Source organism: Epinephelus fuscoguttatus, linkage group LG16 (assembly GCF_011397635.1).
Source record: "Epinephelus fuscoguttatus linkage group LG16, E.fuscoguttatus.final_Chr_v1".
In the NCBI taxonomy this organism is placed as follows: domain Eukaryota; kingdom Metazoa; phylum Chordata; class Actinopteri; order Perciformes; family Serranidae; genus Epinephelus; species Epinephelus fuscoguttatus.
In genome coordinates, this window is record NC_064767.1 from 1,329,883 (window position 1) to 1,350,561 (window position 20,679).

General features: G+C 42.0%; 1 protein-coding gene across 2 annotated transcripts; it reads right to left on the minus strand.

Annotated features, from left to right (window-relative positions):
* Positions 1-6,155: 6,155 nt before the first annotated feature.
* On the minus strand, positions 6,156-20,328 carry sncga (synuclein, gamma a). 2 transcript variants are annotated; one of them, XM_049599654.1, is made up of 6 exons: positions 20,057-20,328; positions 12,528-12,569; positions 12,057-12,184; positions 11,070-11,096; positions 8,841-8,897; positions 6,156-6,935 (listed from the first exon to the last, which is right to left on the minus strand). In XM_049599654.1, the coding sequence occupies exons 1-5, from the start codon at positions 20,175-20,177 to the stop codon at positions 8,841-8,843; spliced, it is 375 nt and encodes a 124-aa protein (XP_049455611.1). In that variant the 5' UTR covers positions 20,178-20,328; the 3' UTR covers positions 6,156-6,935. The 2 variants fall into 2 exon arrangements, with proteins under 2 accessions (XP_049455611.1, XP_049455612.1); XM_049599655.1 differs by lacking the exon at positions 11,070-11,096.
* Between the last annotated feature and the right edge of the window lie 351 nt (positions 20,329-20,679).

A 20,679-nucleotide genomic window follows, 5' to 3' on the forward strand; every position in this document is an offset into this window, starting at 1 on the left:
TGTTTTCACAGGAAATGTACAGTTTGATACAGTCTCTTTCAAAATAAAAGCCTCAAGCCAAACCTCAAATTGATGTTGTTTTCCTTCAACAAAACACACATGTGGTTGGATTTAGGAAAACAGAACAGGGTTTACAATCTTACGGGAGGCAAACACCGCTCTCTCAGGTGAAAGTCAGTGTCTGTTGGACCCATCCACCGCCCCGCCCCACTTGGACTTTCACCGCCTTAACATTCATCCTTGTCCCGCCGCGTTTCCCCCTGATGTCGCTGGGCGTCGTTAAACTATAACGGCAGCGGGCCGCATATCATGCTGACATTAAAGGATGCCTTTTTCGTTGGTTTCTGACACTGTCAGTCACTGATCAAGCGCCAGATTTCGATGACTTCAGAGTGAGACCAGGCTCTTATAACTGATCTGATCATCAGCAGTTTGTTTTGATGTTTTGTGGTAAAGTTTTAACATTCTCTTTGTTTTCTGTCTTTTGTTTCAGTGATGGGTATGGTCAAAAGCTTCTTTTAACAAACACCCTGCAGAGCACGTCCATGGAGGCTCCGCCTGCAGCGTCCTCAGAGAGGAGCAACTCCACCCAAACTGCTGGAACATTGTTGCTTTCAATATTTACAAATGATTTGTTTTTGAGTTTTACACAGAAAACGTGACGCCACCAGAGACATCCTCAAAGCCTCTAACATTAAATCATTAACAATAACATAACTGTAAGAAACATGCACAATGACATAACTTAAAGTTAAATTGAATGTTAGTGCCTGGCTCCTGCTGGTGACAAACACTTTGACATGTTTCTTTACTGGTTTCACACCATGAGAGTAAACTCAAATTAAAATGTATTATCTGTAAAGTCCAAATCTGTGAAGTTTGGTAGGTAAGATTTGAAAATATTATAAACCGTGTTAATATATGGTTAAAAAACCTGTGATGTCACGTGGACACAGCAGTACTTTGTGTCATTAATTCAGTTCAACAGTCATTGTCATAAATGAAATGTATTAAACACCAGTGCAAATTGTCTCTTGTGATCAAATGCTAATTAAACAGTTTCAGCAGCAGTTTGTTTTGATTTTGTTCTGTTTGATCTTCTGTCACTAAATATTCACAGTGCTCACGGTACTTGTACTTCATCAGCTGAAACCATCAGTCCGTTAATCAATTAGCTGAATGTCAGATTTCTGATGGTTAAAGTCATTTTTCCCGTATCAGTATTTTGCAAATGTTTCCTGTGAATCATGTTAATAATTTGAATGACTCAGTAATAATGTTGAGGTTAAACAACCATAGTGAAGGTGTCTCTTCATTGTGACAAACATTTAGCACTTTTTTCATTATTTTTTACAAAGCAAACGATCAATTGATTAATGGAGAAAATCAGCAGATCAATCAACAATGAGAATAATCATTAGCTAATAGTTTCTAATGAGCTCCATCTCAAAAATCCTGATTTTTCATGAATGCATGAGTCAGAATCTTCTAATAAGACCAGATATACGGCTGAAACTTCGAAACATGATGATTCTCAGACGAGTTCTGCAGCGTCTGTTTTTATGATTATCGATCGTTTATTTTGGACGGACATCAGAGATAATGATGTCCACAGGAAGTGTAAGTCACAGTGAATATTAAAAAAGTGAGTTTTGCCTCTGAGAAGGAGCGTGATATTTCATAGAAACTTCTGTGTTTCAAAAGTACGTTAACCTGTGCAGCAGCTCCACCTGCTGACTGTGTTGGTTCAGTGCAGCCAGACCAACATAACCAACTTCACCTGCGTGCAGGTGCTACAAATGAAGTTGGACAGAGCCAGTCTTTATTACAGCTGGCCGGCGCGACCAAGCCTGAAACCTTAGTGAGAGAAAATGGGGATCGTGTCACAGTTTCTCCTTCGTCCCTCCTCTTCAGTCACATCACCGCATAGACTTAAAGGGATAGTGCACCCAAAAATGAAACTTCAGCCATTATCTACTCACCCATATGCCGAGGGAGGCTCAGGTGAAGTTTTAGAGTCCTCACATCACTTGCAGAGATCCAAGGGGAGAGGAGGTAGCAACACAACTCCACCTAATGGAGGCTGACGGCGCCCCAGATTCAAACGTCCAAAAACACATAATTGAAACCACAAAATATCTCCATACTGCTCGTCCGTAGTGATCCAAGTGTCCTGAAGCCCCGACATAAAAAGTTGTTTGGAAAAACCTCATTTGAACTCTGTTTTTAGCCTCACTGTAGCCTGTAGCTCTGACTGCCTCTCTGGGCACCACGCTCACGTGTGTGCGCTTGCGCGAGACCGTGATGCAAACACGGATGTACAGGTAAGCAAGCGCTCCCTTTAAGGCCACGGTCAGATTAGAAGCAAATGTGACCCAGATCCAGCTGTTTTTCTCTCATTTGACACAAAACTGATTTTGATATTTCAGCAGAAATGGGAAAAATATATTTAATGTGTTTCCCTCAGCTGAAAATAAAAATCATTGTGTTTTTGTTATCTTATGAGACGTTTACAGCCGCCGCCGGGGGGTTACAGTAATATATTATGTCTTAGGAGCAACAAACATGATCCACTGGATTTTGGGTTTGATTATTACATTTACAGTGTCACGAAACATGTTACCACCTGAAATAAACAGTTGTTTACTTTTTCCTTTGCAGACTCCACATAAGTTTGCTCATCAGACTCACTGATGCTTCTGAATTGTTGGCGACAGGCCTCAGGAACCTGCTCATAAGCCTCGAGGACAGCATTTTTATCTGCATCATAACCTTCACTTTCTTGGTGGCTCAGAGCAGAACAGGCTTCCTGAGTCTTTCCTACCAACACACTCTGGAGCAGCGTCTGAGCCTGCTGAGGCCACACAGCTGCAACACGCTCAAAATGAGGGAAATGTTTCTGCATCCTTCTCCTCAAATGATGGAAGCAGGCTGATGTTTTTAACGCCAAACTCAGACGGCTCAGACGTGTTCAAATTCCAGCTCTTTAAGGGAACGCTCATGTTCCAACAGCACTCGTTTCTCTTTTCTCTCCGTTCAGCTCTGTAACCTCAGCTGAGTGGCAGCATCTGACAGTGAAGGTGACACATTTGTTGAATCTTCGGATGGGTCAGACAGAAAAGCTGCAGACTCAGTTGAGACCTGTGGTGCAAGAGCAGTCTTGGAAAGATCATCATCTTTAATACTCAGCAGTAATCTGAATGTTATAATAATGAGCAAGTTTCAGCAGCTGATCTTTGGTAAATTGATCAAGCAGCTCCTCTGAAGGTGCTTTAATAAAGTCATCAAGGGAGGCTGCATTTAAGGTCTCTCAATACTTAAACCTGACAAACCAAAAGCTGATCAACATCAGTCAGGTTCACAGACACCACAAGTAGCTGAGCTGCAACTTACCCACCTAACTGAGCTCATCTGCCAGCATCTCACCACAGTCCCACAGTGAGCCAGTGTCTGAGTGCACAAACCACCACTTGACCACACGGCCGAGGCCCTGACACGCCTACCCACGCCAGAAAACCAGGTCTCCACCCAGGATTACTCCTGAAACAAAAAAGGCAAAATAAGAAACGAGTGACTGAAGGAAGGGCGAATGACTCGATCCAGCCATCACTCCCTAACTAACCAGGGAGATCACTGAAAAACCAAACTGCACCAAAACACTAGACATACCATAGATACTCACCAAAAGGAAGATAACTCAGCAGCCCTCCTCCACCACGTGCCACCGAGCAAACATACACAAACCTACTCAGCCGAGGACGACAAAGAAACTCGAGGCCCCATGATGTTACGCCCCGGCTCAGGGGAGCAACACAGAGGAGTCAACAACATATGCCCAGTCACATAAAGTTTATTGTCAAATGAATCTAACAAGGAAGAGACAGAGAGTGGGCGTGGCCAAGTGGGGCATTAATCAGATGCTAGAGGTCACATGACCATGTGGAGGGAGGTCCTCAGGGAGACCTGCAACAGCTCTACAGAGAAAAAGAATCAGGTCAAACATATGAACACATCACACCGCATAGGGAGGTGTCCATGTCTCTACAGTAGCCCAGAATGGACAAACCAAACCCTGGCTGTAGCCACCGCTGTTAGCAGCCCCTCTGTAACAAGCAGCGTGACAAAAACATGACACCAGAGTGTTTCCTGGTGTGAAGAGACCTCTGAGGATGATTCAGCTCCTGAGCAGTGAAGGGACTCTGACCAGGAGAAGTTTCAGATGGTTATAATCTGTAATCTGTAATCTGTAATCCTCACTGACAGACGTCCCTCAGTCCTCCTGAATCTGACACACTGGAGCTTTGAGACAGCTCAGCCTGAGTTTAAAACCACCTCACGCTGAATGATGGAACTCACAGGAGCAAAACTCCCATGATTTTATTCACACGCTGGAAATTTGTCTCTGACAATAAAATCACTTGAAGAGTCAGTTGGTGTAAGGCGGGCATACCATGAACTGGGAAATATATTTTCTATTTTAATAACACTATTAAGAACAATGATCTGGAACTCCTCTCATATGTTAAAGCATATTTAATTTGTTGTCTCTGTGAGGACCAGCTTGAGTTTTACAGCCTGGTCTCACTGTGGAGAACAGAAATAATAACAGTGTGTGAAATGACAGAGACGAGCAGCAAAATTCAACATTTGTCTGCAGTGTGCACTTTAACATTTGTGACAGGTGACATGATGCATGTGCTGTGTGTAAACTCAGTTAACATGGTGGAGCCCTCTAGCACAAAGCTGCCACAGTACGACTCTGTGACTTCAGAGTATAATTCATTTTTTTACTTGATATTTATGACATAATTATCATCCTTAAAGTTCCTGTGACGGCGAGTTCAGACTCCGTCACAGTGGTCAGTTGGTGCCTCACACCTGCTGCACTCCATCTGTGCATCTAGGATCCATTTTCTACTGTGTGTGTCTGAGAGTGTTTGAGTGAGTGAGTGAGTGAGTGAGTGCTGTGTGTGTGTGTGTGTGTGTGACTAACATAATGACATGAATGAAGCTCAGGCTTCAACACACTGACCTCAGCATTTTAGTCTCCATGTGTTGCTGTATTCTCTAGCAGCTCACACACGACACATCACAGCTAACGTTAGCCGCCGTGCTGACTTCTCTTATTGATCAGCTGTTATAAAACCATAACACACGTAGAGATCATACGTGATCTCAGCTGACGATCAGTAATTAAACGTGACGTTAAGTAGCTTGTTGTGTCGGTGACCTCGATCACACACTGGATGTTTCTGACGTAGATGTTGCAGCACTGAGGATGTGTTACTGTGGCATGCTAACTCTGATTTGCAACACACTCTGAACTGTTTTCATTTTAACCTGCAGTGATTCCACACTCTACACTTCCTGTCCTTTTCCTTGGTGTCTCCTCTTTTTGTCTCTCTTCCTCCATCGTTTTGCAAACCACGCTACATCCATGTTACGGCTGCGCAGCTCGTGCAACAGAAACAACCATCCATGTGACACACAGCGCGCTGTATATTTGTGCTGGGTTTAACGATTACTTTTTAGTAATCAAATTATTCGAATTACTTGAGGAATCATTTCAGCCCTCGCTGTGAGAGATGTGGACACATTTATGGACATACGGGGCTATGAACATGTGTTATGCTTTCCTCAAACAGACCAACTCCTGTTTGGTCATGTGCTGGGGTGAGAATGCCCTATACTGCCCTTTTCTTGCAAAACGTCCAATGTCAAATTAACATGTACCGACCAGGAAGAGCAGAGGTGGTGGGGCCCTTTGCGTATCTGTGCCCGGGGGCCTGTCCCATGTTCATTTCTGTGGCCTTAATATGTGATTATCTTTTTCCTTCTGCATACATTTAGATATTGTGTCTCAGCATCGTGTTGTGAGCTTCAGGGACATGATCTGTGTGACAGAGGGAGCAGCATCACCCAGACGATGAGGAGAAGGTGTAAATAAATCAGACTGACCCAGTTTCTGCAGCCGAGGTCCTGAAAGAAACTCTGCATCAGGACTGAGTCTGCCTCAGCCCCTCTGACAGGTTTACTGTGGTCCAGAACAAAGTGCGCTCATATATCCTGGTTTCACTTGTTTGTTTTTGTGCGCTGACAGGATTTATATGATTCTACTTTAATTACCCAGAGAAGAAGAAACGAAGCGACTCAGGTGGATTTTAAACTCTGTTTTTATTTCACTTCTGTTGTTTTGTAAAAGAAGAAATCAGCTCTGAAGCTCCGTTAATATCACACACACAGACTGCAGGTGTGTGTGTGTGTGTGTGTGTGTATCACAGGGTTAATTATTAGTGTGTGCGTGTATGTGTGTGTGTATCACAGGGTTAATTATTAGTGTGTGTGTGTGTGTATGTGTGTGTGTATCACAGGGTTAATTATTAGTGTGTGTGTATGTGTGTGTGTATCACAGGGTTAATTATTAGTGTGTGTGTGTGTGTGTGTGTGTGTGTGTGTGTGTGTGTGTGTGTCTCAGTAAAGCAACATGCATTTAGAAGGCTTCAGATATCTGTCTGTCGGGGGGCGGAGTCAGTCTGGTGATTGACATGGGGTGGGTGTGGCTTGTAGGACACTTGCGGCATAGCCATGTGAACTCTCGGCCTGGTGGGTGATGTCATCCCACACAGACCAATCAGCTGAGAGCATGAGTGTGTACGACCTGATTCAATTCAGAGTGTTAAAAAGTGACATCAGTGTTTGTGTGAGTGTGTGGAGTTATGATGCTGAGGCAGTGTAACCATGGCAACAGGAGGGTAGATGATGATGTTGAGAAGGAGGGTTTCTCTTGGTTAATGAGGTTAGGTTACACACAGTGGATGAGGAGGGTCAGAGGTCAAAGCGTTGAGCGACAGATAAAATGTAAAGGTTCCTTGTCTCTCGTTGCTCATTGGACAGGAAGAAACAGGAAGTGGCTGCAGGTCTAGAAGGACGAGATTCTGGAGACACAGAAAAACAAAATGAAGGGAAGGTAATTAATAGTGGTTTTGTGGTTTGATATTTAGATACCATTTTCCCAAAGTTAACGCAGCACAGTGTCGGCGTCGACCCACGCCGGATCAACGTTCATCTCGGTGAGCAGGGCTGTAACGGTTTGTGCTGAACGATCGCCGTCTGGTGCGTGAAGGACACACAATGTGTCGCCTGATACATGTGATGTGGAACCAAAGTTCATGAGTGTTAGTTCTTCTCAGAAACTGTTAACCACACACAGTGTTAGCAACATGTGCTGAGGTCAGCACAACAAGCCGATTGGCTGTGAGCCAGTCATGCCTTTGCAAGCGCAAATGAAACAGCAGCCTGCAGGCTCCCTCTCAGCTACGACAACAATGAGGAGAGAGTTGTGCATGAAAGGAAAAACACCCAACATGCTAACGCACATCTGATAGCATCACCCAGATGTGCCGATTATCAGGATGATGAATGTTCAGGTGAATATTTAAATAAAGCCAAGGTGGAACAAACTGAAAGACTCCTCCTAAAGTCCAAAACACAGCGCGCTTCAAAACAACCGCCTATTATTTTTTCTGTACAACCCCACAGTGGCGCCGCCCTGCGACACGTCACACTACTGTCCTGTTTCCAGCCTCACCACTCGCCCTTTCACGTCCTGTTTGTACATCCAAGCTCCCTGTTAGGACCAGCTGTATCGTTCAGTGTGTATCTTTTATTGTGCGGCAGCGGTGATGTTTCAGGAGAGTCCGAGCTCTCGTTTCTTGCGAGGATCTTCGTGTCTCTCCAGGTGCAGATGCCTAGCACCAATTGGGTGACTCTCCGTGACATCACTGCTGCGGACTGGCGGCGCTGGGGGCTTGGCCTACTTAACATCCAAGTCGGCCATGATGACGCCGAGGGTCGGTGCTGCCAGCAGGTCACTTTCCTCCTCGGCCCTCCAATTGTGAAAACGCTGTGTTCTTTGTGTGTGTTTGTGCTCGGCACAGTGAGACGTTTCATTACTGTTTACAGTGTTGTTAGCACCTGGCTGTAGTATTTGTTGTTAAGCCTTTAGTGTGTGTGTTAGCTTCACGCAAGCTAACCGTGCTTGTATATATATATATTGTAAATGTCACTGCTCTTAGATGTAGATGTAGGAGTGAGCTGCCATCTTTGTTGTAGTCTTTGTTCTCCTGTTTTTGTTTCGGGCCCAGTATTGTATATTTGTTTGGTTCTTGTGTTTGTTGGGCTGAGGCAGCACTCTGGGGGAGATAGGTGGGTTTTGTTTGTTATTTTGGCCGTGGTTCACCCTGAAGTCATCGCTTCATACTGTGCACGAACTTCTTTTATCACCTGTGTTTAACAGAAAACCATTTTTTGTTTATAATCAACTCTCAGATCCAGTGTATCAGCAATAAATTGCTCACTGTCCTTCATACATACAGTACATGCTCTCCATTTCAGTTTTATGTTTCACTCTAACACGACTTCTCTCCTCACCTTTCGCTGTCACTGTGTTGAGGAACAGATGAGAAGAGACGAAATGTCCTGACCCACAATCCCGTTAGTATCCCAGATGGCACCAGACGACAATATGATGTCGGGAAGAAGCTGTACTTTTACATCGCACAGATGTTAAATTTTGGTCTGAATGAAAACTGTGTTGAAGATAATTTAACTGTATTTTGGTCCCCCAACATCACAACCCTAAATTCCACCAAATATCAACATCTACCTCTGCTGGTGGCAGCTGGGAAAGACAGCTGCCACCAGCAGAGGTAAAGCTAAAGTAAACCTAAACTAAAGCATCAAATGTGGATAAATCTGCCACTGACAGCAGTCCCCAGGCAAAGCTCCTTTCCCTCCTGTTTGGGTTGAAAATGTGATTTTATTGTTGGTAGTTTTCTCACCTACTGTGCAGCCTGTTCGGTCTGTTCTCCCTCGGCTTCTGTTTTTGGGAGGCTGGCCTGCAGGAGAGACGGAGCAGAGGTCACATGACCGCCACCAAACTTCGTACAAATCCATTCACATACAAAACTACACTTCTCCCAGAACAAGTTACGCAGGTGGAACTAATGACATGACGTGTTTGTCTCTTCAAGGTTTAAATGGTTACTAATAAACTGAAGATTTAACACATCACAACATCCTGTTTACAAAACTGACTTTTTAAATTGGTCCCGTCTGATTGAACCATTTAACAATCGTTTGCTATGGGAGGAGTGTAACTTCGTATCTGTAGAACGGTTCAACAGCAGGAGAGCAGGGAAATCTTTCTGTTGAGATGAAGCCAAAGATGAGCTGAAGCTGAAAGAGACAGCCATGTTAGTCAGTGCTGATGTCACGACTGAATATTTATAAACCCTTTAAAACTCATTTCCAACCTGATCTGTAGTTTTCTTATTGCTTTTTTCTTTGTTCTTTGTTTCCCAGATTTCAGGTAAACACAACCATCAGGATGCTATGTTAATCATCACCATGGTGAAACCCATCCGAACTAAACTCAGTAAACAAACATAATTATAAACAGTTAAGAAAATAGATTCTGAAAGTAGAACGACGACGTAAACTTTCTTTCTCTGAAGGGTGTAGTTGTTGTTAGTGAAGTAAAGCAAGGCGTCATCGGCATAACAGCGAACATTAAGAGGATTTCAGCAGAGCAAACAGTCTTTCCTTTTCCATGCATCCTTTCTTCTTCATGCTTTGTTAGTTTTATAAATCTGTCAGAGGAAACTGACACGTTCTGGCTCAAAGGCTGCATCAAAAAGGAGGAAGCACACGGTTTAAAAGTTACAAAAAGATACTAAATTTATTTAAATAAATAATGTTTGTCATCACACATTGATATCAGCGCCCTTCTAGCATTTCTTTTTTTAAAGATTATATTTTTGGCCTTTAATTTATAGGACAGTGGTGAGTGTGAAGGAGTGGGAGCGATTGGATGACATGCAGCAAAGGGCTGCAGGGTCGGATCCAACCGCGGGCCCCTGCAGCAAGGACACTGCCTTTGTACATGGGACGCCTGCTCTACCCACTGAGCTACTGGGTGCCTCAGCCATGTATTATTTCTGTTTAAATATCTGTTATAAAAGTTAGGTCGTATATAAGAGGCTTCTAGGCTCGAGAGTAGTGATGGCCAAATGAAGCCTCATGAAGCTTTTTCTTTATTTTCTGAGCCCACTAGATGGCGCTTTTTGTTCATCAAAAGGTTGAAGGCACACTGAATTGCTATTCTTGGAGCCTCTCTCTTTAAACCAAGAGAACCATCTAGTAAAGATTTTCAGTCTCGATGGGACTTCCTGGTTAAATAAAGATTAAAAAAAGTAGATAATGTTTACTGCTCTTTCAGCTAATCTGTTCTTACTATTACAACTACCACAACCATGACTAATAACCAACACAGGACTGCTACATCTAGCTGCTGTATAAGAGGCACCGCGCAGTAGCATTTTTTGACCCTCAAAAGCAAGACTCTGCAAAGGGAAGGTGGGTGGGGTCAAACAAAGCCCACTGTTCATTTCTTGTGTGTGTTAGTGTGTGTAGCATTCTACAGTGGTGACATATGTAATATGATGGCATATTATATTAGTAACAAAAGTCCTTATTTTAAGCCAAACCAAGATTTAAGGAAGGAAACCTAAAAATAAAGTGTTTTTAAACTTATGCTGTACATTTATTTTGAAAAGAGGCTGTATACATCTAATGAGTGGAAACTGTGCGTTTCCTGTGAAAACACTTGTTTATTCTGAAAAGATACTAAGCAAGTGTAAACTGACACGTTATCCCTGAGCGATAAAAAGTGACGCTGAAGGAGCATCTGGAGCGCCATATTTTGGTGTGTAGGGCCACTGACTGAGCATCGGTATTCAAAAGTTGGACACAAGAATGTTTTGACCGGTTAACTCTCCCAGTACTACCACTGATGCTAATGACACGCACTCAGTCTCAGTGTGCAGATGTTTAAATAAAAGTAAACGATTCAAATGTAATAACGTCTCTGGAGATAATCCAGTCTGAGTTTGATATAAAAAGCTGTGAGTCCTGAAAAAACATTTTAAAGTCATAAGGTTTTATCGGGCAACGAGCGTCATGCCATGCAGCCAATCAGTCATGTAATCCCCCCTCAACCAATCAGGCACCTCCTCAGACACTGGTTCCGCCTCCTCCTGTTCCCAGCCAATCAGCAGAGATTCATGAAGAGAAAAAAATAAAAGTTATGGACACAACAAAGATTATAATATTAATTGTTGTGGGATTATACATGTTGTTATAACTGAGGCAGAGGAAAATCAATTTTTGTCTTTTATGCCACTAACATTTGTTTTTCTTCATATTCACTGTTTTTTTATTGTTTATTTATCTGTGAAACATTTTATTTTGTCAGTGGAAATGAAAATAAAAACCTTATGTTTTAGACTTTACTGTTTACATCACTAATACCTGCAACAACCGCCTCTAAAATAATAGAATAATATTTTGAACGTGTTGCTATACCTTGATCACTTCCCCTCTATACCAAAAACTGCATTAAAAAATAATTAAAATACAATATTAACTAAAAATAAATAAATAAATATAATCTTGACAACTGATGAAATTAAAGAAAGGCATTTAAATATTTAATAATACCTAAATATTTAATATCAATTGATAGATCATTTTACACAGGCATAACTAATAAAAATCATAAAATTCAATTAAAAGTTAAAATTAAAATTTTTGAAATTAAAGTAAGCTTTTTTTTTTTAAATAAAAAAGCATAAAATGTAAACTTTAATAATTAATATTCAAATATATAATAGCATAAACAGATAACATGAATAATAAAATTAGATCAAAGTTAAAATGAACATTCATGAATTGAAATTAAAACTGATTAAAACTAATAAGAAAATGTTGACTTTAATTAGTCTAAATATATAATTACACATTTAGAGATAATTTCAGACAGCTGCAACTAATTACACGGGTAATTAAATAAAATGCTAATATTAACATTTTTAAATTGAAATAATTATTTCCACTTACAATTAAAAGAATAATGAAAGGAAAGTATATTAAAAAAAAACAACATTAATAGATCATTTTGATTTACAAAAATAAAATGTCTGTGTGACATCACACACCTTGGTGACGAATCCGGTGGCCAGAGCTGCGTTCTCCACCCCCTCCACCGTTGCCTGGGCGACCTCGTTGGCCCCGGTGACCGCAGTGTCCGCTACAACATTGGCCTGTTCGGTCGACTTCTGGGCGACTGGATGACAGGAAATAGGAAGTAAACATAACACAGATACGTGACAGATGCTGTTTTCTCATGTTAAACACAACTGATGAAAAGTTTGTAAATATTACAACAATATTAATGTTTTATTTGTTGTTTATTCATTTTTTTGGCCCCTGCATTCGAGTCAGTGGTTTGATTACAGAGGCTTTTACGCCCTGAGTTCAGTCTCCCAGTGTGTCTCTACAAACAGCTTCAGCTTATAAATAGGATCCGGGGTGTGGACAGGAATGTCGGAGGCGCTCAAGAAAAGTTTAAAACGTCTTTTGTCTGGGTGCTAATTAGTGTGTAACAGTGTGTGTAGCAGTGTGTGTACCTGTGTTAACACCGGTCACAACTCCCTCCATCGTCTTGTTTCCTGGAAAAGAGGAAAAAAAAAAACATGACTGAACTGTGAATACATTTATATTATTTTCCTGTCTAATAGTAGAGAAAGGCCTTTTATTTCTCATTTCATTCACAGGAATAATTTAAAAGTAATGAGTCTGTTTTCTGATCTGCTCCTCTTTTAACCCTCTGTTGACACAAACCAATACTTCCTCCATGTTTGCTTTATAAACTCAGTATAATGAATATAATGTAATAAATATATAATTTATTATATTATATAATTTTATAATCATTATCATATAACATAATAAATAGAATTTCCACAGCATTCATTCGACCAGTAAAACCACAGCGTCCCGTCACACACTCAGCGCTCAGTCTGATTACGTCTCATTTCTTTTACTGTCTCAGGTTTCAGTCCTGCAGGTGTTTCAAATTAAAAGCCTTTCACCAGCTTGAAGTGCACCTTTCTTCTTGCTTCTTGTCAGGCTTTTATTTTGAAATGTGCAGGAAATGTTAAGTTTCACTGACAGTAATTACACAGCAGGAGAACAGAAACGTGGCAACGTAGAATTTAATTTAACATTTAGATTTAAAATTTACATTTAAATGTAATACCTGTATTTAACATTTAAAAATTTGAATCAATATTTAGATTTAATATTTATATTTAACATTCAGGTTTAACATGTAACATTTCGATTTTTGATCCAACATTTAACATCGATACTCAACACTTAGACTTAATGTTCAGATTTAACATTAAGACCTAGTATTAGGATTTAACATTAAAGTTTAGATACAACATGAAACTTTTACATTTAATGTTTAGATTCAACATTTAACATTTATATTTAAAACTTAGATTTAACATTTAATTTTTTTCAAAAATTTCAACATTCAGATTTGATATACACAGTAAACACATAGATTAAACATCTAACTTTTAGATTTCAAATCTGAAATTTAGATTTGAATTTTAGATTTAACATTTAACATTTAGATTTAACACTAAGATTTGACAAATCAACAGTTAGATTTAATATATCACAAGTTCAGATTCAATGTGATTTTTTTAAATGTCAGAACCAAACAGATCATGCTTCCTTCTGCACAGTGACACGGTTGGCTGGTGAAGTTCTGTAAAAAGAAAATAGTGGCGACTTTTTTAAGATCTGATGACAGGTGAAGAAAATAAAAATAATTTTAATCGCCTTCTGCCTGCAGCTTCAACAAACATCTGTTCAGTTGGAGTGTGAGAGTGACTCTGGACGTGACCTGGTTTCCTCTCAGCTGCTCTCTGCATTATTTATCCATGTCACCCAGTTTACACGCAGACGACCAGCGCAGCATCGACCCCACTCTGCTCTCATTATTTTATCATTACTTTATTGTCTCTCTCAGACTGTGTCCTATTTTTCCAGACTCTGATTGGACCAAACTCAACAACAACAGCCTTCATGTCTCTAGGTTTTTTTTGTTTTGTTTTTTTTCTTCAGATTTTTGGATCAGTATCAAGTGGACTTCAGCTCTCAGCCGGCGTCTTGTTGTCCGGTCCAGATTCAGATTGAGAGTGATGTTTCTCCCAGTGGGCGTCCTGCTGGTCGGACATGTGACGGATTAAAGTGAACAGACTCTTTGTTGTGTGAGCAGCAGACAGTGAATCACGGACTGTGTTTGCTCAGACAAACAAGTTACAGTTACAGCAGCTCAGTGTGGAAACACAGCAGCTGTTTCCACACTGAGTTGCTGAACCACTGAGGCTGATAACTGAACTGAGGCTGACAACACATCCTCACCCCGACCTCGTCACATACTGACGTTTGGTTTTCATGTCCATGTACAGCGTCCAAGGTGCCCTGGATGTGTTGTTTCAAAATACACTTCCGTTTTCACAGGAAATTTAACATTTACATGCAGTCTCTTTGAAAATAAAAGCACTACATTGGTACAACGCTGTGAACTGACTTTTTTCCCTTCAACAACAGAACGTGGTTGGGTTTAGGAAAAAAGAACAGGGTTTGGCTTTGTAATCTTACACAAAGTGAACATCACTCTCTTGGGTGAAAGCCATAGTTTGTTGGACCAGTGCACCACCCCTCCTGCCTGTCCCACTCGGACTTTCGCCATCTTAGCTTTTGTCCTTGTCCCGCTGTGTTTCCCCCGACGCCACCGGGAACCGTTAAACTAACAGCAACCAATCGTGATGGCGGCTTTCTTTTGTTGGTTTCTGATACTGCAAGTCACTGCCCAAGCACTGGAATTTGACAACTTTGGAGTGAGACCAGGCTGATGACTGACCTGAGACTGATGATTGATCCATCAGCTTCAGTTCAGTCAGTCCCTTACAGGAAGGCAGCTGACTGTATAACCAGATATGATGCATATTTGATGAGCCTGCAGGTTTTATCTCCTCTAATGGAGGCTTTATCTTTCCTGACTGTGGATCAGTGCAACTACAATTAAAGAATCATTGTGTTCTAATCTCTGGCCATAAGGGATGATCTGAGTCTGAAATCAACTCCTTAGATTTAGGGAACAATTTGACTTTTCAAATCTCAGACAAACTTCAGAGTTTTTCCTTCCTAACGGTGAAGGTCTAAGAACAGAGAAACGGCGAAAGTGGAAGTTAAGAAAACGTCAAATCCCTGTGACGTTTGTAACAATTCTAATGACTACCTAGAATTACTGCCTCTGGGTTGAATGCCCTGTAAACCAGCCAAGTTGCACCAACTGTTTTCATCCATGTCTGTGAGAACATGGACGCTTCACACACAAAATATCATAAAATATTCATTTTAGGTGTTCAACAATCGTGTAAGTTATTGTCATAATTAGCATATGAATTCTTGAGTTATAGCCAAAAACATATTTTGTGAGGTCACACTGACTTTTGCACTTTAATCAGCTCATCCTTGAATCCAAGTGAACATTTGTGCCAACACTCAAGGTGTTCATTGTATTTTTAAGATATAGTTTTCACAAGAATGAGACAGACAGACCACCAAAAACTATTTAGTTCATCCTTGAGTCTAAGTGGACATTTGTGCCAAATTTCAGGAAATTCCCTAAGAGCCTTCCTGAGATTCACGTTTATGAGAATGAGAAGGAAATAAGATCACAGTAACCTTGACCTTTGATCACAAAATTCTAATCAGGTCATCATTGAGTCCACGTGGATGATTGTGCAAAATTTAAAAAACAAAAATTCAGACATTGAGATATCACATTCATGAGAATAACATGGACACAAGCTTGCAGTGACCTTTGACCATCAAATTTTTATCAGTTTAATCATCAGTCTAAGTGGACATTTGTGCCAAATTTCAGGAAGGCGTTCCTGAGGTATCATGTTCATAAGAATGAGATGGATCAAGTTCACAGCGACCTTTAACCATTGATTCCAAGCAGATGTCATGGTGATCTTGAGACGTTTTATATTTTTATATATATATGTGTGTGTGTGACAGTGGGATAGATGGACAGATGGACTGATGGACAGACAGGTGGACATCCCGAAAACATAATGCCTCTGACCACATCTGTCGCTGATGTGGAGCCATAAAAATCTAGTCTTGGAATAGAGACTCTCTCAACATGGAGTCATGTGACTCGCTTCAAAAGCATATTTATGATAAGTAGGAAGTGGTTAGTTCATGTGTCTGTGGTAACAGTGGGACAGTTGAGTGTCACACGTGCTTCTTCAGTCCAGTCTACAGTTTGGGTTCACATCATAAAAATCCTACTTGGTAATTCAACAGAAATGCTGTTTCATCAGTCGACATCAGACGTCTCTGTGGAAAGCCAACATTTCCTCACACTGTCCTCAGTGTTGACGCAACTGTGATCTTCACCCTGAACTAAGTTCTGTCAGTGAAGTTGCTCTGGTCTGAATCAGAGGTTAATCCAGGTCAGAGCTCCAGCTTGCTCCCGATTTCACCGCAGCTCAATATCCTCCTCACACGACACATTAAGGAGAGCTTTTAAAGGGTTTAATGTTCTCAGTAATGTCTGTTTCCCTGCAGGTCAATATGTCAAAACCACCCGCACAGTCCACAGCCCGCTGACACAAGGTTCAAATTACAAATCAGGACACTTTTGTGATTTCGACATTGATGTCTTCATGGTGGCTGAACAGATTGTTCCAGAATAAACTGCATTTCAAACATCCTTGAATTTCCCTTTGTTCTTTCGCAGTCTGATCTGCAGAGACAGCCCTCACATGTCTCTCAGTATCCATTCATATCAGGACAGACTCAAAACAGAAGAAGAGCAACAGAGCATCTTTCACAGGGTGGAGCTCTGGAGTGGTGCCACGTTATTTCATGAGGTTTAATTTGCTGCAATCGTCCGAGTCTCTTCTTTCAAACCATCATTTGAAACTCTATGATAAAGTCAGGATTTTCACTAGATTCATACATTTATGAATGTTTGAAGAATAACCCAAAGTTAGAGTACGGCATGTTTTAACACCCAGTAATGGTTTATCAGTAAAGAACAAATACATGGTCTTGTTTATTTTGTAGAACTTGATATCAGCCCTCTCATTTCTTACATGTCATATGAAGCTGGGGAACAGAGGACCCTGTGACCGTAAGGACGTCCCAGGGCTCTTCTCATTTCTCTGTTTTGTGCCTCCCCGTCTCCTCTGCCCTTCTGCCTGTGACCTGGAAATCGATCTCAGCGCTCCATCTTGAAGGATCGCGGAAGTCCTTCTTGCACCCATTCATTGATCCATCCTTCAATCCATTTCCATCCACTTATCCGAGACTGAGTCTCAGAGGCAGCAGGCTGAGTGAAGTACTCCAGACGTCCCTCTCCTCAGCAACACTCTCCAGCTCCTCACAGGAGATATATAATCCCTCCAGTGTGCTCTGGGTCTGCCCCGGGGCCTCCTACCAGTGGCATGTGCCTGTAACACCTCTAATGGGAGGTGTTCAGGAGGATCCTGATCAGATGTTGAACCACCTCAACTGACCGCATTCTGATGCGAAGGAGCAGCGGCTCTACTCCGAGCTCCTCCCCCTATCTCTAAGGCTGAGCCCAGACACCCTACAGAAGAAACTCATTTCAGACGCTTGTGTCTGTGACCTCATTCTTTCAGTCACTACCCAGAGCTCATGACCATAGGTGAGGGTTGGGACGCAGATGGACCAGGAAATCGTAAGCTTTGTCTTCCGGCTCAGCTCCCTCTTCACCAGGCACAGTGAATGTGCCCTCGGGAACAAGACCCAGAGATACTTGAACTCCCTCGCTTGAGGCAGTAACTCAATCAATCAATCAATCAATCAATCAATCAATCAGTCACAACTCTCTCCCAACCCAGAGTCATGCTCGAGGTCACGGTGTGATGAAGCCAACAGAACCACATCATCTGCAACAAGCAGAGACGCAATCCTGAGGTCCCCAAACTGGACCCCTTCCTCCCCCGGCTGCACCTCGAGATCCTGTCCATGAAGATCACAAACAGGATCACTGAAAAGAGACAACCCTGCTGAAGGCCAACGACCACTGACGACATGTTTGACTTTACACCAAATATCTGGTACCCATGACGAGGAGGTAAGGAAAGGAATCAAGGATGTATGAACCGACAAATGAGATGAGGGGCCTGATTTCATACATCCACATCCCACAAAGCACAGTTCATGTGTCTGCAGATTTCACCTCTTAGTTCAGATCAGACTATGATCTGATGATTGACAGCTCTCTCCTCCACTCACACATCAACACCAGCCCTCCCTACACCTGACTCACTGAGCTCCATCCTTCCCTCAGTCTCTCCATCCGTCAGCAGCCCACAATACAGGTGAGAGCAAAACACAACAACATGGACCACAGGGGGAGTGTGACATCACTTCCTGTGGGCCTCTGTGTGTTTTGTCATGTCAACAAAGACTAAACACACACACGGTTTGTTTCGTCTCTCCTTATTCTCAGAGCTGTGAAGCTGCACTTTGTTTCTCTGATCAATAAACTGTGGAAATAAGGCTGTGACGAGGAGATCAGTGTCATGTTTGTTTTAAGCAACATTCTGGCATCTAGCTGTCAAAATGTTTATGATCTAAAAAGTTTACAGTCACTTTGAGAGAGTGTTTCATGCTCTGTCTGCTGGATGAGAGCAGCAGCAGCAGGCGACGTCCCGTCTGTCCTCGTGATGGAGCTGTTGACGACTCATCCCGCCACAAACACGACAAGTCTTTTTCCTGGAAAAGCCGACAGACGCTCTGAAAGCCTAAAAGTCTTCAGTAACCTCCTCCAGTTCTCTATCCCTCCCCCTCATCTCTCCATCCACCCCTCCCCCCCTTCCTGCTCCATATCGACTTCAGCATCTTAAGATTTAATGCACGATGTCACAATGAATTACATTTTGAATATTTTACGATCCAGCTTCCGGTCCTCCATCTATCACTGCCAGCTTGTTGTTGAATTTCTCTCGTCCTCCGTCCATCCCTCCTTCGGTTTCCACCAAAAACCCCACAGATCAAAATGTTGATGTGAAATCTGAAAGAAAATTTACTTTCATTTCGCCATTTTTAATCCCTCCCAGAATCCCTCCATCCATCCTGTCTTCCCTCCTTCCTGCAGGTTTTAAAATTTTATGCACCATGTCGCGATGAATTTCACTTTCTTGTTCTTATATTTGATTTAATATTTTAAGATTCAGCTTCCTGTTCTCCCTCTAATCCCTTTGTTCATCTCCAGTTTTACTCAGCCTCCACCCATCCCTTCTTCGCTTTCCACCAAAAACTCAAGTTTCGATGATTTGATGTAAAATTTCACGTCAAGTTTTGTTCCTTTGCTTCTTCCAGTTATGCCTCACCTTTATTTCTCCATCCGCCCTTTCCCCATCATTCCTGCTCCAAACAGAGCTTCACATCTTCAAATTTAATTCACCATCTCACAATGAATTTCACTTTTCTTTTTCTTTTCTGATTTTAATATTTTAAGATTCTTGTCCTCCACCTGTCACTCCCTCCAACCCTCCCTTCATCATCCCAGTTTGTACTGGAATTCCACCCATCCTGCCAAAAAACCCACAGATGAAAAGTTTTAATTCCTCCATCCCTTCTTCTGTCCTTTTATGCTTCTCTCCATCCATCTGCTCCTCCCTCCTTTCTGTCCTGTCGCTACCTTTATGTCGAATGCAATGAACAATGTCACGATGCACTCCACCCATCACGCCCTTCATCTCCTCCCTCCTTCGCTTTCCATCTGACGACTTTGAGATTTGTTGATTTCTATGTCAAATTCAAGTTTTTTTTAGTAATTTCTCTTTTTATTCCTCCCCCACTCTCCCTCCTTTCATCTCCCCATCATCCCTTCTTCCCTTTTCCTCCAACCATATTTTTTTATCTCATTTACTTTTATTAACAATCCGTTTCACTTTCCACCACAAAAAAGTACACTTTGTACTTTTAATCCATCCATCCATCCATCCATCCATCCATCCATCCATCCATCCATCCATCCATCCATCCATCCATCCATCCATCCATCCATCCACCCTCTCACCAACATAGAAGACCCCCTCCTTGGTCTTGGCAGCGGCCTCTCCAACACCGGCCTTCGTCTTCTCTGCGGCAGCCACCACTCCGTCCTTCACGTTGGAGAGTCCCTTCCTGAAAGCTTCCATGATGCTTTGTGTCTTCTTCTTTTATCTTATTCTGTCTTCACAGTTGTTGTCTCCTCTGCCTGTCCTTCTTCTGCTTCGTCTGCCTCGACCGTCTCGTCTCCTCTCTTCTGTCAGCGATCTGTTCCTCCTGCTAATGGACCAGAGGGAGGGAGGGAAGGGGTGGAGAGAGGGCACGTGAGAGAGGGAGTGATATATGGAGTCAACATGGGACTGTTGTTGTGCAGTGGAGTGAGAGAGGAGAGTGGTGGGGAGAGGCAGAGAAAGAAAAAGAGATGAAAAGTCGAGGAAGAAGAGAACAAGTGGAGGGGGAAGCAAGCAGGGGAAAATGTTGGGATTAAAACTGGTCTTTCTTCACACAGTGTCTGTCAGGGTTCAGATGTCTTATAGGATTCCAGTAAAACGTTTGAAAAATGTCAAGAAAATCTACAAAATAATTTCAGTAGAATAAGTAAGAAATATCAGGAAATGTTCCCTGGTAAACCCCGGTAACATTTCTGAAAAA